Source organism: Sinocyclocheilus grahami, unplaced genomic scaffold (assembly GCF_001515645.1).
Source record: "Sinocyclocheilus grahami isolate Dianchi unplaced genomic scaffold, SAMN03320097.WGS_v1.1 scaffold306.1, whole genome shotgun sequence".
In the NCBI taxonomy this organism is placed as follows: Eukaryota; Metazoa; Chordata; class Actinopteri; order Cypriniformes; family Cyprinidae; genus Sinocyclocheilus; species Sinocyclocheilus grahami.
In genome coordinates, this window is record NW_015505485.1 from 1,545,739 (window position 1) to 1,558,979 (window position 13,241).

At 37.3% G+C, this 13,241-nt stretch overlaps 2 protein-coding genes across 2 annotated transcripts in view; one reads left to right on the forward strand and one right to left on the reverse strand.

The window, feature by feature from the left end:
- Positions 1-2,032, reverse strand: part of LOC107601459 (CD2-associated protein-like) — a 60,738-nt gene extending 58,706 nt beyond the window's left edge. Inside the window, exon 1 of the mRNA XM_016293643.1 lies at positions 1,742-2,032. The gene's annotated coding sequence lies outside the window, so the exon portion shown is untranslated. The remainder of the gene's footprint in view (positions 1-1,741) is intronic.
- Positions 2,033-7,112: 5,080 nt separating this feature from the next.
- LOC107601460 (tumor necrosis factor receptor superfamily member 21-like) overlaps positions 7,113-13,241 on the forward strand; it is a 27,826-nt gene continuing 21,697 nt past the window's right edge. The window contains exon 1 of the mRNA XM_016293644.1: positions 7,113-7,607. Within this exon, the coding sequence (XP_016149130.1) occupies positions 7,524-7,607 (84 nt within the window). The 5' untranslated portion in view covers positions 7,113-7,523. The remainder of the gene's footprint in view (positions 7,608-13,241) is intronic.

The window sequence follows — 13,241 nt, forward strand, 5'->3', positions numbered from 1 at the left end:
GCTGTTCTAGACATGCCAAAAATTTGAGGCTACAGCACAGCAGCTCTTCTTCTTAGTTTTCTCTGATGCACGAACTCTGCAACAGCTCTTCTTCGTCGTCTCGTCTCATGCGCTCACTCAACCAAGCATTCTAACCACAACCTCGCCCCTCCCCACCCCCCAACCATTCGAATTTCTGTAGTTGGGAATTCTTTGTAATGAAATTCTAATGGGCCGCTTTGTGATATCATAAAGCCCGGAAACCAAACGCTGTAGTCCAAACGAGCCGTTTGCTGTAGTTCTTGAAAATTTTTTAAAAACTAAATATCTCCCTTTGGAGTGGACTTTGAGATTTGTAACTTTCTAGATCTTTTTTATGCCCAAACATACACACTACACACTGACTAAAATTAAAAAAGTAAAAAAGCATAATAGGACCCCTTTAAATAAAACTGCTTTTTCTAGAAAACTGACATGGTTTGGACTCTCCATCGTATTTGAGTGCATATCATTGTAATGAGATCTGTCAAAAGTGCATTTTATTTCTTTAAATATAAAATTGTACACATCAGCGAAAATAACGGAGTACACCTTTAAAGGGTTAGTTCACCCAGAAATGAAAATTCTGTCATTAATTACTCACCCTCATGTAGTTTCAAACCCGTAAGACCTTCGTTCATCTTTGGAACACAAATAAATATATTTTTGATGGAATCTGAGAGCTGTCTGACCCTGCATAGACAGCAATGCAACTGAAATGTTCCCAAGTCCAGAAACGTAGCAAGGAGATCTGTAAAATAATCCATGTGACATCAGTGGTTCATCCGCAATTATACGAAGCTACGAGAATACTTTTTGTGTGCAAAAGAAAGAAAAAAAATACTTTATTCAACAATTTGTCTCCTCCGCATCACCCTGGTGCCATTTTGGAGAATATCCGCTGGACGTATGCAGTTCTGTGTCAGCTACGTCACACCGGATCTGTTTCCTACGTTGTTGTGAATTGATCTGAACGGAAACAACATATCGGCGGGATGCAGCTGACACAGACATCCAGCGGATATTCTCCAAAATGGCACCAGGGTGATGCGGAGGAGAGGAATGGTTGAATAAAGTGGGGTTTTTTTTCTTTTGCGCACAAAAAGTATTCTCGTAGCTTCGTATAATTGCTGATGAACCACTGATGTCACATGGATTATTCTACAGATCTCCTTGCTACGTTTATGGACTTGGGAACATTTCAGTTGCGTTGCTGTCTATGCAGGGTCAGACAGCTCTCAGATTTCACTAAAAATATCTTAATGTGTGTTCCGAAGATGAACGAAGGTCTTACGGGTTTACAACGACATGAGGGTGAGTAATTAATGCCACAATTTTCATTTTTGGGTGAACTAACCCTTTAAGGGGGCTTCCTTGGAATTGAGCCACAGCAACTAGTACAAACTGCTTCAAAAACAATCAAACGACGTCAAAGCCACTTACATCCAAAAAGGTAAACATAATACACTAGTAGCACAACAGGGAGTCATTGCTCTTGACGCAAAACGCCTGGAATTTACTGGTTTGGACAAGTCAAGCCAGTTTACGACACTGGCGCCTAGACAAATATTCATCTGCTCACACATTTTTTTTTGTTTATTCAACTTGGATGCAGTTTCTTGTTTTTAAAATGACGCTTAGGTGACTCGCTCGCGCTGTTTCATTGGAAACTGAAACGCGAAGTGACACTGTAACTGATCCATAAGAAGCGAGTTTAACTCACCCATACTGTCCTCCGATACGAAACCGTCTTGATCTGATGTGTACAATCTGCCGTCCTGGTAGCTGATGTTAGCTAGCAGGCTGGATGCTAGCGGTAAATCCTACTTATGCGTGGAATCGTGAGGGTGAAGTGCTTGTTAACGAGTTTATTTGCGCTACTAATCCATTCGACTTGGTTTTGATGTCGGCCTGTCGTTTAAGTATGAGGTATGATTCTTGAGAGTACTGTGCAGGAAGTTATCCCGAAGTCTCCACCTTTCTTAGATTTACCTCCGCGATATTTCATCGGGAGGATCCCGCGAGAAGTCAGATTCCCTCGCTGGAATGCAAGAAGCTGAGGTATTACATTTTGGTTTAAATTGGTTATTAAAGCACAAATGTTCATATACACGCAAATCTTGCAGTGATTTACCTATATAAAAATAGAATTCATATATATTTGTTTATTTTATTTTATGAATATGCAATACTCTGTTTATTATTTAGAGCAAACAATTTAAATCAAATGGAAATATACTCTTGTTTTTTATTGTATATAAAAAAATTATTTAAAGTGTATTAGTAATGAAAAAGGCGTATTTTTGTTTATTTTTTTCTTAAATATGATAAAGCAATATGTTGCATTTGCATTGGGGGTGGGGAATACCAGTCATTCTGCAGTCACTTTCTTATGATATTTTTGTCAACAGACTATGTAGGCGGTGAAGTAGCTGTGAAATCTCGTCTACTCTCAGCTGAATGTCTCTCTGTTGCTGAATTATTTGCATTCAATTTGATTATTAAGCTGTTAACTGTAAACTGAAATTGCCCCAATCAAAGCCAATTTCCATAACCATGTACTTCCCTACGTTTTTATGGCAGGTTTGATATAATATCTTCTCAGCCTATGTTCATGATTACAGAACAACCACAAAGAATTACGTTTACTGAGAAAAACTGGTTGCTTTACACTAACGCTTACACGGGAAGAAGGCTTAGCATCATCTAAAGGTAACATGAGACCCTTTTTATGCTACAAGATAGTGGAATAATATGCAACCTAAGCATTTTTGTATTCTGTTTATGATATAAACCATAAAAACGGACATTTGTTTGAAATAATATAATATAATATAATATAATATAATATAATATAATGAAGGAACCATGGTAATATAGCACTGTTAGCACTAAATTTATTGTTGTTATAGTAAAAACCCATGCAGTAATAATGGAAAATCATGAAAAATAATAAAGTAAAATGGTCAGTTATATTATATTATATTATAATGTTAGGGTAGGATATGTATGAGTAAACAGCTAACCAAAAAAAGATGATACAAAAACTCATTTTGTGCTGGGCTTTTAGAGGCTATTTTGGCCGTCTGTCATTTCCATCCTGTTTAAAATGTCATATTCTTTTACATGGCAATTCAGAAAATATAAATTTGCTGTGAACTGTACCATATATTGATCGACCTATATATATATATATATATATATATATATAAAGAATATATATATATAAAAAAATGTGATATGCGATAACTCATTAAATAATATATGCGTACAATATATGCGATACGATAATGCTTAAAGTGCCACATGCTCAGATGAAACAGTTTTACTCAGCTGTTGCTGAGTCAGTTCTGTGAACTTCTGTAACTATCTTGTGTCATATACATATATGGTTATTCGTATGTATGTATGTATCAAGAGCTCCTGTAAAACCACAACAAATTCCTTGTGTTTGCGCACACTTAAGTGGTGAATAAAGCTCATTCTGATTTTGATTCTAATATAACTAGCATACATGTTTCACTTTTTGTGAGAAGAAAGCACCCCTACAACAACTTCTGAAAGTGAACGGTAGTGTTTTACTCTAGCATTACATAAAAATGTCATTTTAACACGAGTTTAGGAACTGAATAATAAAAAGGAAAAATGCAACACTGCTTAGTATTTATGAATTCAATATGCACTGATTCTTATTTAATTAAGCTACAAAAGTTATTTAGGTAAGAGCAGTGAGTGATTTTCTCTTTGTCTTTTGTTCATGGCCCCAAATATTGCAAGCCGTAGCGATATGCATATTGCGATATTTCGATATAAAAGGGTGCTTCTACTAAATACTGAGCAAAGGGTCTGAATACTTAGGACCATGTGATATTTCAGTCTTTCTTTTTTAATAAATCTGCAAAAATGTCAACAATTCTGTGTTTTTCTGTCAATATGGGGTGCTGTGTGTACATTAATGAGGAAAAAAAAAATAACTTAAATGATTTTAGCAAATGGCTGCAATATAACAAAGAGTGAAAAATGTAAGGGGGTCTGAATACTTTCCGTACCCACTGTATATATTTATTTATATATACACGCACACACATCAACCCACAATTTACATCTTTACATCCATCTAATGGGATCATAAGGTCCAATGTTTTCCTAGGAATGGAGATTGAGAATGAAGTCATGCTTTCCATGTCCTCCCTAATCCCTAGACATGCTGTAAACATCACTGACACTTTATGGGTAGCTCTGAAGCAGAGATCTTTGATTTATATGTGCTTAATTTATTCCCTCATAAACACAGTTCAGAACTTGCAGCATTCCAAGACTGTTCAAGGGCAAAGGGTGGTCTTACTCCTTAATAGGTCCTTAATATTGCTTGATGTTTCTGTTATTTTGTTATTTTGACCCTCTTTATAAAGACCTGTGAAGTATAAGTGGCAATTCTTTCAATATATTCTATTGTTTTTTGTCTTTCCCTTTCTGGGAACTCCAAGCAATTGTTTAGACTTGCACAACCACAGAAGCTGCTTCCTTTTATGCCATTGAAACATTCACTTTAAATTGCCTTAGTTTCTTAGTTGAGAAAACTTATTTAGTACTGATCTTATGCCTCTCTCAATTAAATGTCATTATTTGTTGTATAAATGCTTTTCAAAATCAAATCATTAAATAGGTTCAAGACATTGTAAAATTCTCATTATTATGTCCTTGATTGACATAATAATTGCTTTTTAAAAAAAATGCTTTTCTTAGCCAACAGAGGGCAGAATATGTACAACCTACAAAACTAAGACAGGGTGGAATGACACTGTATTTTCTTTTACTTTAACCATGTATTTTCTTTATCTTACTTTCTGTTCTCCATATTACTTTAAATTTCTTAATTTGAGCTTGATATCAAATCAAATATATAATATAATATAAAGTATATCACAATAATGATTTAAACATAATTTTAAGCCATTTTGAGTATTTCCGTTCTAAATATTAATAACTGACATATAATTATAAAATATAATTTGGCTGTGCAGCTTCAGACATATTCATGATCTGAACTCTAGAACTACAGATTCATCCCTTAATATCCTGTAGCACACGTAATAAAAATTTTGTAACATTTAAAAGCTTTCAGTCCACAGTGCTGGTGAAATATTATATGTTTAAAGCACTAGGTGGTGTGTGATTGCACAGCGGCACAAACTGGTATATTTCAGCAAGCATGCACTAATGTTAGTCAGACCAAGGCTTTTCTCTTAGCCCATCGTCCAACTCACTAACCCACTTAGAGTGAGCTCCCGGGGCAGAAACTGTGTTTGAGTATTTCCGTTCTAAATATTAATAACCGACATATAATTATAAAATATAATTTGGCTGTGCAGCTTCAGACATATTCATGATCTGAACTCTAGAACTACAGATTCATCCCTTAATATCCTGTAGCACACGTAATAAAAATTTTGTAACATTTAAAAGCTTTCAGTCCACAGTGCTGGTGAAATATTATATGTTTAAAGCACTAGGTGGTGTGTGATTGCACAGCGGCACAAACTGTGGTATATTTCAGCAAGCATGCACTAATGTTAGTCAGACCAAGGCTTTTCTCTTAGCCCATCGTCCAACTCACTAACCCACTTAGAGTGAGCTCCCGGGGCAGAAACTGTATGGCACGTGAAAGCATTTCCCCGATTCATCCTTTTAGCTCTCAGATGCACGTGTAGGCCTTTATAAAAATAAAGGTGCTTCACGATGCCATAGAAGAACCTTTTTGTCTAAATGGTTCCATAAAGAACTTTTAACATCTGAAGAACCTTTCTGTTTCACAAAAGGTTCTTTGTGGCGAAAAAAGGTTCTTGAGATTATAAAAAGGCAATAAAGAGATGGTTCTTTAAAGAACCTTTGACTGAATGGTTCTTTGTGGAACTAAAAATGGTTCTTCTATGGCATCGCTTGAAGAATCTTTTGAAGCACCTTCATTTTTAAGAGTGTATGCCAGATGGTGTGCTCTTCATCTGCCAGTGTGCTCTGAGCTCTGCCTGTCTGAGATACACTGGAAATGATCTCCTTTCCTTGTGCCAGTGACACAAAAGAGCCTTATGCTGTTTGCATACGTCTGAGGCCAGAGAATGACTGTTTGGATGAGGTAATTTCTTTCAAACAATAATGCAAATGAGACTGGACAGTGTAGGCATAGGCATACATGCACGTACTGTATGTATATATACATATATACATGTGTGAACATACATGTATATATGTATATATAATAATGATAGTAATAATTCTATATTTTTAAGTTGTGTATATTTGTGTGTATAACTATAATAGTGAGTTGAAACACCATCAGTTTAACCAAGCAAAAGTTAACTACAAGGGTGAGATCACTCATATATGACCACCACTCTGAGGTGACAATAAAAGTCATGTGTAAAAATATTTGTATTATTTTTGCCCTGTAAAATGTAATTATTTCACACCATAAATTATACGATTGAATGTAAATATAAATGTATTTTTTATTCAGCGTATGTAATATTTTTATATTTTAAAACCTTATATATAGTTCTTATTACATGTATTTTTATACCTGTATTTTTTTGTTTTAATAAATACATTTTTATAATTTTATAGACATTTTATGTGTGTGTGTGTGTGTGTGTATATATTATTTGTACATATACTCATATTATAATAAAATGACAAGATTACTAATTATTATGACTTGAAATTTCTTCGATTTTTACTAGATATACACAAATTATGTATATATAGCGAGTTGCAACAGTTTAAATTGTTAGGTATAGCACTGCATAAAATGTAATTTATAGCCTACAATTTTATACAAAATATGGATTTTTTATTCAGCATGTTACCTTATATATGTTTTTGCATTTATACATTTTATACAGACCTTTTATAATTAACTTTATATAAGTTATAAGGTTAAGTTTAAGTCACATTGTCCAATTTACTGTAATGATTTGCCACAATGATAATAATTACCTTCGTGTGGGCGTACGGTAGGCTACACCTGTGTAACACCTTTAGTCATACTATCTGTTAGTCTAACACCCTGTAGGGTAGACTACGCTTGCACCACGACACCCCCAGTATCCTCCCGGAAACGGTCTCGGATCAGGCCTGTGATACGGCGTGCGGCGCAGACAAGCAGCCAGTGGCGGATCTCGGTCGTGACGTGTGTCGCTAGTACCCGCCCATCATCCGCAGCCCGTCTTTGCGGCACAGGGAATCCGTAACCTGGACAAACAGCAGCCAGACTTCAGTCCACAGATCCATCCATCATCGCTATGGGAATTATAGCGTTCTTCTTCCAAAACGAAGCGCTTATCCCGTACTACTTGAAACCCGTGCACTCCGGGGCACAGACTATAAAAAGGCGTCAGTGGACGAAATTTGTACACTGAGGGAATAAGCCAGCAAAGGGACAATACCTCACAACAATGTGGGTGTCCTGTTGATGCGGAGATGCTGATGCTCCACCTATGAAGTAACAGATGTGGACCTGGGCATATTTAAACAAGACTGATTCCACGGGGACAATGCCTGGGAAAATGTCTATGACTTGGTCGCTGATAATGGTAAGTGGGGGATACATGTGTTTACGCATTATGCTTCTCTTGTCCTCTCGAATATTCTGGCTTTGTTGGATTTAAAGGGACAGTAGATGTAGGCTAATTGGTGTCGCTCTTGGTGTATACTACTGTAGTGAGGATGGAGCCCAAACAAAAGATCATTATCATTACAGCATAATAAGGCAGTTATTTAAAAAAAAACAAAAAACGTAATAGTAACGGTGGCAGACCCTTATTGTAGGCTATTGTTTGTGAGTTTTCATTTATTATCTTACCTTAGTCAATATTTAAAAATAAAATAGCTAAATAACAATTCTATCAAATGTGGAATTGTTAAAGGTTAAATTAGGGACACAGTCTGACCTATTTTAAAAGGTAGCCTATTAAAATAGGAAGTACACGTTGTTATTCTTGAATAAATATCATTTTAAGCGTATTTACATTTTTGAGGTTATGACTTAATATTTTTAATTATTTATTAGCCTACAGACGTTTGATTTACTTAATACCATGTCTTATCATTTTAAATATATTCGCTTATCCCTGTTGTTTTTGTTTTAAAGGTACTGACTATTGATATTTTTATTAAATCAAAGTGACTTAGGCTGCATGACTATATAGTTGTGGTCTTACTGTCATTGACTTAATATTTTATATACACTACAGGGCTCGCAAAATTTCTAAATCCCTGGTAGCCTTTCGGGCAGGCATTCTTCAGATTTTGATATCCCAAAATTAATTTAACTAGCCCGAATAAAAAGGACATCGGGTGAACTTCACTGCGGACAAATCAGCATGATCAAAAACTTCTGTGGTTGTATTTTTTTCTTCAAATAACAGGTCAAGAGAGTAGGGGTGCAACGGATCACAAAACTCACGGCTCGGATCATATTACAGATTTCTGAGTCACAGATCGGATTATTTTTCAGATGAGCAAAAAATTTTAAATAAATTTAAATTTTAAATGTTCAATTTAAATGACCCTTATTATTTAAAGAACACTTTAGGCTACTTATTGATACCACAGCAAAAACTACAGTAGTAGCTTATAAGGATGCAAAGATTCACTCAACTCACGATGCGATAGCCTATGATTCACGTTACTGATTTCACAATAAGATTTTCTCACATATTTTTTTTAACAGGGAGATTTAAGATATTATAAATGAAAAGGTGTTCATTTATCATTTCTCAGACAAAATTCTGCACATTTCTTTGTTAAATTGAAATATGTCAAATAACAAAACTAAATTGAAATTTTAAAATTTAAAATAAATTAAAACAACATAAAAGAAATCTCTTCATATAAACAAACTAAGGCTTTGCCTGTGCTCTTTGAAAATTAGTCAACCACTAATCACGATCCAAACAAAGATGCTGCATATATGTTATTTAGATTGTAATTAGACTGTATAATTTCGACATCTGAAGCAAAAACAGAATGGTCTGATTTTAGGTTCGTGAAATAATTTGACATAAAACGTATCTGCACGAAACAGAAACAGCAGACGGCTGAATGAGAGAGCAAATCCACTCTCTGACAGCAGGTGGCGCTTTTTCGAACAGCAGAGATACTGCGTTTCCTTGGTTACCGCTGTAAACAAAGCACTACTTTAAAGGGGTCATATGATGTTGCTAAAAAGAACATTTATTTGGTGTATTTGGTGTATTGAAATGTGTTAATGCGGTTTAAAGTATAAAAACCACATTATTTTCCACATACTGTACATTATTGTTTCTCCTCTATGCCCCGCCTTTCTGAAACGCGTCGATTTTTACAAAGCTCATTGGTCTGAAAAAGCGAGGTGTGCTGTGATTGGCCAGCTATCCAGTGCGTTGTGATTGGCCGAATACCTCAAGCGTGAGACGGAAATGTTACGCCCCTCACATACTGTTGATGCCGTGTCCCGGCCGGAGCGACGAGACAAAAACATTCAAACCCATTACAAACGAGGCATTTGTTGCATCCAGTGGGAACATAATTACTGATTATAATGACTTATACTGTCTTTTTACGCATTGCGTTGCATTGCATCGCGCCGCGTAAACATAAAACTCTGTCTGCATTTGTGATCAGAGAAATGACAAACAACAAGTGCTACTCTACACTGCCCAAAACTCACGTTTGAATCATCAGTGGCAAATCCTTTAAATGAAAACGTACTTACGTGAGTCAGAACTGCCGGCATTTTAGTCTAACGTTACTCTCCCAGGATCAGTAAACAGTCCTCCATAAAATGTGCTGCACACATCTGGATATTTAGGTTAAACTGTTCTGGAACAGTGTTGTAAATACAACTTAACCACTGATTTGTAGTCGTGTCCTCTTTTGGAAGGCCAAACAAAGTAGTTTCGCTTTCGCAACGAAAGACACAGCGGCCTAGCGTGAGGGGAAGCCCCGGCTTAGGCGGGGATAGAGTGAGCTGAGGCCGGACTAGAGTGAGCTGAGGCCGGGCTAGCGTGAGCGGGAGCCCCTGCTTAGTGTGAGTTGAGGCCGGGCTAGAGTGAACTGAGGCGGCGGGGTCGAGAACGGCACGCCCGACAGATCCGACGAATGACCGGCAACCACATGTGACAGACCCCGGGCTGGATTCCGCTTCGTCCACGGTGAAAGTTGATGTATTTCCTCAGCGACCAGCACAGATCAGCTCTAGGCATGATGAAGCGGATATCGTCCTCTTTTGGAAGACCAAACAATGTAGTTTCGCTTTCACAACGAAGCACACAGCGTCTTCACGACATGGCTGCAGCGTCAACAAAACTACAGCGAGACTAAAAGTTACGCCTTCTTTCTTTGCGTGAACATTTGGGCGGCGTTATGCAAATCTTCCCACATAGTGAGGTAGATATGTGGGGGCGTGTTAGAACGAGCCTTTTTAGGTAAGTGTGGCTGACTCTTAACTTTTATAAAGAATATCTCTTTGGATTTGAGACTTTAGTCTTTGCAACTTTACAGATCTTCTTTATGCACCAAGAGCTTGTAACACTCCAAAGAGAAAGAAAAAATTTAAATTGCATCATATGACCCCTTTAATATGCATTAAACAGAGGCAAGATGAAAAGAAAATACCAACTAAACTTTTCTGAAGAGAGTCAGTTCCCCATATACATTCATATAAACCCCCACAACCAAATGTATCGCGATTCATTTAACATCTCAACCGACTTGAATCGTCACATATTTTTATTGAATTTCAACTGGCTAGCATGCAGTGTTACACCCCTAGTAGCAGTAGTCAGTAAATTAAGAACAAATGAACAAATTACAAGCATAGATCAATAAAATAAAACAAAGTTACAAATAAAATGAGGTCTAACATTAGTTTTCAGGTAGAGAAATTAGGGCTGCACGATTAATCGAATGCGATTGTCATGCGCATCTTGCCAGTAAAGCCGGTTCTGTGATTAGTAGTAAATCTCCAGCACGTGCTTTCAGATGGAGCAGCGTTTACTAGTTCACTGACAAGCTACGCAAACAGCTTTCATAATCGCAGAAGGATTTCTTCGATTTCATAATCGCGTGATTAAATCGTCTGTGATTATGAACGCGATTTTGCGTAGCTTGTCAGTGAACTATGTCTCTGTGTAGTACATGCTGTTCCATCTGAAAGCACGTGAAAATACCACGTTTAATAACATGTTTTTACTCCAAACTCACTTCATAACGTCAGTCGAGTATTTGAAATAAATCCTTCTGTGAGATGATGTGGCTTCTTACACAGAATAAGGCACGCAACATATTTCATAGTATTCCAAGCAGTGATAAAGGCTATGTCGATTTGTATTGCATTATTATATACTTTATTATAATAAAAATTATAACAAGACGATCTCAGATAAACCATATATTGTCGTAGTCGTGTGTTTATTAGTCACGTTGAATTAATGAAAGCAGTTAAATCTTCTGTTTATTCAGCAACAACTATAGGCATTTCCTGGGTTTCTTCTGCTAGGCGTATTTGGAGTTTCAGCCCGAGAGCGCCCTCTGGCCTTCGGATGGAGAATTACTACTGATCACAGAACCGTGCTTCACTGAAAGATGCGCATGACAATCGCAGCTTCTGCCTAATCGCGATTTATCGCCTTTGCGATTTAATTTCTATTAATCATGCAGCCCTAAGAGAAATTTTGTAATTAAGTGTAAAATAACACTGCATAATGATCACTGTATAAATTATAGATCTTTAAAGCTGACAGACTGCAGCAGGTATTTATAGGCTGCTGCCCCTTTAAGACCGAATGCACGAAATATTAGTTATTTTGAGATCCTTTTGTGTGTATGTGTCCAATCAGGTGCAAGGATACGTGAAAGAGGAATAAATTTTGTTTTTGCGCGCTGTCTGGAACGCCGCTCTCTCTGTGCGCGCTTTGAGCCGATGCACACAATTTACAGCCCGCGAGTACCGAATTGAGTTCTCTTTTGCCTCTTCTTGTGCTTGAATGGTTTAAAATGCTTGAATGTTTAAATTGGCAAGACTTAGAAACACGTGCAAATGATGAAGTACGGAGGTGATACATTCTGGTAACCATATAGCCCCGGGACGTCGGGCTAGCAATTTTGTGAGCCCTGCACTTATCATAATTTTAAAGACTTGTGCATGCCATGACTTATCCTTGTGTCATTGTTTCATAGACAATTATATAATTTTTTTGTCATGACTTAATATGCGTATTGTATTGTAAACATTTATATTACTTAATATCCTCATGCAGTAGGAAGTCAGCTGAGGTTAATTTTGGTATATATCACTTCAGACTGGCTCATCCATTAGCAGGCATTTATCAGGGGACCTTTAAATCCCATAATGCACACAGCTTACTGTTGCTGCTCAGTTTTTAAAAAAATGGATTCAGTTGTTTGATACCCATGGCTAATATACATTATTAGTTTCACAACACCAGAAGGTTTAGCAGTTTGCTCTGTCAGTTTAAACCATGCATTTGCCCTTGAAAAACACATTTATTGGCATTGACCCAAATGATGCAATATGTTTGGCAGGTGGCCTGACATTTGCATGAATATTCCTCACTCATTCATGCCGCCTGCAGACTCTTTGGCTGTTGATCATAAAACAGGCATGAATGCCTCTAGACAGGGAGTGTTTGTTCTTGCTTTGCAGTCTTCAGTTATGATGTATCGGAGGTTTAACAGGTGCCCTGTTTGTCTAGCAGAATCTGGCACATGGAGTCCTGATGATATCACATCTGTCCCTGTGTCTGTTCTTGTAGTTCCCCTTCAGGAACTCGAGCTGCATCGAGATTCGCTTTGGGAACGCCCTTGCGTGACCACGTTCTGAAGCACGTGTCAAATCTGTCCAATGGAGCAGCGAGACATCACGAGCAGGGTGACGTAAGCACCAGAAAGCATAAAAGCGCATCCGGCCGGGCGCCACCCAGCTTCTGCTCTTCAGTAGCGCTCTGTGTACGTGTCTGTCTATTTACTGTTGTCTGTCCGCACAATATAAAACAATGAGAAAGTCTATGGCGAGCGAACGGCATTACAAACACTGTGTTTCTCCCTACCCACGATATCTGGCGGCAGGGGATACACACGATTTGTGTGTCGTTTGTTTAGGAGTGAAGCATGCACGGTCAGCTTTCGAGCAGCTGATTGTCATCACTGCGAGCTCTCGCTGCGCA